Source organism: Cyprinus carpio, chromosome B18, assembly GCF_018340385.1.
Source record: "Cyprinus carpio isolate SPL01 chromosome B18, ASM1834038v1, whole genome shotgun sequence".
Classification (NCBI taxonomy): Eukaryota; Metazoa; Chordata; class Actinopteri; order Cypriniformes; family Cyprinidae; genus Cyprinus; species Cyprinus carpio.
The window spans coordinates 26390633-26395632 of record NC_056614.1 but is presented as its reverse complement, the minus strand read 5'-3'; the positions used below and the strand labels follow the sequence as shown (position 1 = coordinate 26395632).

The following is a 5000-nucleotide window of genomic DNA, read 5'->3' as shown; positions in this document are numbered from 1 at the left end:
TGTTAATTATGCTAACAAACATGCTAATTATTTGCTAATCATGCTAGTTACTACATAATAGTAGCATGCTAATCATGCTAGCAACAATCAAACCATCAAAACATCATTAAAATGCTAATCATGCTAGAAAACATGCTAATTATTTGCTAATCATGCTAGTTACTTGCAAATTATGCTAGTGACATGCTAGTTACTTGCTAATCATGATAACAACATGTTAATCACTTTTTAATCATGCTAGCAACATGTTAGTAGCATGCTCATCATGTTAGCAACATGCTAGTAACATGCTAATCAGGCTAATAACATGCTAGTAACTTGCAAGTCTTGATAGTCACTTGCTAGTCATGCTAGCAACATGCTAGTTACTTGTTAATGATGCTAGCAACATGCTAGCCCTAACCCTAACCCTAAGCAACATGGTAATCATGCTAGCAGCATGCTAGTAACTTGGTAATCAATCATGCTTCCAAACATGCTAATTATTTGCTAATCATGCTAGTTACTTGCTAATCATGCTAGAAACGTGTTATCAACATCTAATCTATCTACATTTTCAAACTTCAGGCTTTTACAACTGCTTTAAACTTTCAGACTAGGCTCTCTCAAGCCACCCTAAAGTTTGTCTTGATGAACTTTTATCTAGTTATTTTTTAAAGTGCAAAAATTTTGTTATGTTTTCGAATGGCTTTTATACTGACTGAGCATCAGTACGTTCCTAATATACTGCGGTCGCAAAAGCGCGATCCCCATCTTAGAGCGAGGAGCAACGAGAAGTTTCTGTGACTGAGATCGTAAAGGTCTCGTTGGCTTCTGGATTAGATCTGCGATATATGATGGGGCTATACCATGTAGAGATTTAAATACAAATAATACGATTTTAAAATTAATCCTAAAAGAAACAGGCAACCAATGCAATGATTTTAACAAACACAAGCATCAGGAGCAGGGACATGCCGGTATCAAACTTTAATGTCACGATTAATTCCTAATGCTTTTATCACGGTATTATCGCGATATTGGAATTTAGTTGCAAAAAAGTTTTGTCATAATACATTATAACAGGTTTAATAACGTTTTTCTTATAACAAAAATAACTGAACATTTAACTACAATAAAGCAAAGATCTCATTATTTAACCTTATTTAACGCATTCAAATTAACAATGAGCTACATTTGAGAAGTTATTAATCTTTTTTAAAAAAATGCAACTCTTAGTTCACGTTAGCTCATTAAATAACACAGTTGCAACTTTTGATTTAAACGTGTTGTTTATTGTTATTTGACCTAAGATTAATGAATGTTTTTCGACAATTTATGTTAACTAATGAAGCCCTAATGTAAAGTGTGACCGAAATAATTTTCAAATAATATATGATTAAAATGTTACATCTTACGTCTAAATATTTAAGTTTTTGGCGCGGTAATGAACACATAGCAGATACACAAATCTGAATGGCTATTTAAATACTTTAAACATGTTTCAGAAACAGAACGTAGCTCAGCTGTCACTAATCACAATCTGCTGTCAGAGAGTGAATGTTCATTTCATTCAGCGCGTCTCCTTCATGCGCTTCTCATCCGTGCTTGTTTACATCAGATGAGATTTGACGCAGCGTACAGCGGTGCATTGTTGAGCGGTGAGTGCTCACCCACGCAGCTGTCTCCGTTGGGCTGTCTGGTGTATCCCGGCGAGCAGATGCACATGTACGTGCCGATCAGATTCTTACAGGTCATCCCTCTGGACGCACAGTCGTCCAGCCCCTCCTCGCACTCGTTCTGATCTGATGAACACAAGAGGAGCGTTCAGACGTGATGATGTGTGTTTGTGATGCTGAAAGAGTCGTCTTTACCTTTGCACATCCGGCGGTCTTCTCTCAGCACGTATCCCGCTGGACATTTGCACTCGTACGATCCCACCGTGTTGACACAGCGGAACGCACACAGCAGAGGATTCTGGGAACACTCGTTGATATCTAAAAACACATGACATGTTTTCATCAAACATGTTTCCCAAACACTGTGCCGTGGAAAATGATCAAAAACATCCCTTATCATTCTGGTTATATTGTATTAATATACATATATTGTGCGTTATGGAGTGTTACGTTTTTGAAAAAGTTTTACAAATAAAGTACTTAGAAACAAAAAACGTCCTTAATCCTATTATATTTCGTTATTATTATTTTAAATCAGTGCTACTGGTCATCATTATGTCTGCTTGAGGGTGAAAAGCATTCAAAAGAGCTTGTGACTAAATCTCGTAAATGTAACGTAACGTAAATAAAATGTAAATTTTATTACATTTGGTGTAAACGGCAATTGATAATCAACAGTAACAACAAGTCGAGGCTCACACAGCCGGACTGTCTGCACACAGAACATGTAAACATGTAACTTTATTTTTATATATTTATATATATAATTTTATTTATAACAGTTAAGCAACATGACACGACCGAGAGAGTGACGTTTTCCCTGAAAACCTCAAATACAAATTGTAATTATGCAAAAGTTAACATGAGTAGTTGATATACATTTTAGTTCAATATTTGAATTTTATTGAAAGGTTATATTGTCAACGTTGATTGTTTTCGCTCGATTTGGTGAATGAAAATAATTTCAGACAGTCGCACATCTCTGAGCAACACAGCGGTGTTTCGAAACTGAATGATTCAGTGTTTTTGAATCATTTGAGTCAATGACACACACTTCCTTAATTCTTAATCAGCCGTCTGAACGAATCGTTCGAAGGCATGCTTCACTTACTGCCACCTACTGGCCGTTTACTTTCATAGTAGCTTATCTTTTAAATAAAAAAAAAAACAACATAAAAAAAAAAAAAAAAAAAAAAAACAAGCTCACAACATTATTTATGCTGTTATAATTTTGTAGTCTAACGGCATTCTTGGTATATTTCAGCTATATTGAGCTGTCTGTGTAAATGCATCTGGATGCCGCTCCAGTCATCACTTCTTCTTCTTCAGCAGAAAAAATATTTTTTTTGATTATTATTATTAACAACACCACAATATCTTATTATTATAAAAAAAAAAACTAATAAAAAAAAAAGAAATAAATATTAAAGAAAGACAAAACACAAGGACTGGAGATTTTTTAAAAGCTGAGCTACTTTTAACTCGAAACGATGAAATAAAAATATGCTGCGCTCATGCATGAGATGCTGCAAACAATGCAAAATGTGAATATAATGGTATAATCTAATATGTTTATATTGAAAAACAATGGAGAAGCAGCACAGTACACTGAAAAAAAACAAAACATTAGTGTAGGATGCACTTTGATAAAAAATAATCATTGATCAAAATAATTTTCACCCAGAAACTGCTAGTTAATTTCACAAGTGATTACAAAGAAATGGCAAATAACTACGGAAGCCTGTTTCCACCACAGAAATAACTGTGACTTTTTTTGCAATTTTGAGTTTATATCTCACAATTCAAACTTTGTTTCTCATAAGTGGACGAAAAAAGTCAGAATTGCGAGATATAAAAACAGAATTCTGAATTTTCTCAGAATAACCATAATGCAATTCTGAGGTCATATATATTTTAATTTTCTTTTTCAAAACAAATTTAGAATTGTGAGAAAAATGTCTACATTTTTAATTAATTTTAATGCCAAATTTTGATGGTGAAAACACAGTAACACATTAATTAAAACGTGACATTTTTGAAGTAGAATGACTGAAATAATAGTAGACTCAAATAATCATTTTTTAAATTTATTTCCAATTTGTTAATTTCTAGTTTAGCAGCATTCCAGCTACCACGGCTATATTCATGGTGAAAAAAAATAAGATATAGATTTTCAAAAGAAGTTTGTAACATTGATCTTTAATAGATATTTTAAACTTAAACTATTTTGAAAAATCATTAGATTTAAATCATGAATCAGCTGCTGCTAGTACTCACAGTCATACTCATGGTGAAGACGCAAATATACAGCGGATCAGAACTGAACAAACTGGGCTTCAGATCGAATAAACAAAGTGAGTGTGAGAGAGGCCTACAGGAACATCATCAGATCTGGAGAATAATGAACATCACAAGCCATCAACGGTCCGGGCTCGAACCCCTCGTCACAGCTGCACTCAAACGCCTCTTTGCACTCACAGCACCCTTCAACGTTGTGCAGGTGCCGTTTTTTTGTCCACACGGTTTCTCCCAATCACAGCACTCAAACGCTCCCTCCACGTTTGTGCAGGTGCCGTTCCCACACGGGTTCCCCAGCTCACACTCGTTCGTGTCTGATGATGGAGAGCGCAGGACACACACACACACACACACGTGAGCTCACGTTCAACACACTCCCCATCAGCCTCATCATACACTTATAAAGGAACACGATTTAATAAGATAATATTCAGCAATATCATTAAATTAACTGCAACAAAGAACAAAACCTGAACTGATTTGATCTGAATAATGACACTAATGCCTCCTGAAATTAAATTTGTTTCACAATTGATGAATTGCACAAGATTTTAATTACAATGTTATTGAACAAAACTGAATCAACTTTAAATTGAATTACATCAACACTGAATTGAATCACCATTGAACTGAACTGAATCAACACTCCACTAAACTGACTTTGAACTGAACTTAATCAACATTAAACTGAATTAAATCAACACTGACCTGAAATGAGTCAACAGAGAATCAATATTGAACTGAATCAACATTAAACTGACTGAATCAATATTGAACTGAATGATGACTCTACTCTCTTCTGTAGACCTGTTTAACAGCTGAAATTTGTTTAATATTTAATTAATTTTGCAATATTTTCATGACACTGTAACTGAACTGAATCAACACTGAACTGAATCAACATTGAACTGAACTGAATCAACACTGAACTGAATCAACATTGAACTGAACTGAATCAACACTGAACTGTACTGAATCAGCATTAACTTAATCAACAATTAACTGAAATGAATAAACACTGAACTGAATTAAACTGAATAATGT

The 5000-nt window shown here is 34.3% G+C and overlaps 1 protein-coding gene across 1 annotated transcript in view; it reads right to left on the bottom strand.

Annotated features, from left to right (window-relative positions):
- The window catches only part of LOC109050884 (fibrillin-1-like), a 72130-nt gene that overhangs the window by 9005 nt on the left and 58125 nt on the right, over window positions 1-5000 (bottom strand). Inside the window, exons 50-53 of the mRNA XM_042743635.1 lie at window positions 4209-4270; window positions 4067-4122; window positions 1854-1978; window positions 1653-1784 (exon numbers count right to left, since the gene is read on the bottom strand). Coding sequence (XP_042599569.1) covers window positions 1653-1784; window positions 1854-1978; window positions 4067-4122; window positions 4209-4270 — 375 coding nt within the window. The remainder of the gene's footprint in view (window positions 1-1652; window positions 1785-1853; window positions 1979-4066; window positions 4123-4208; window positions 4271-5000) is intronic.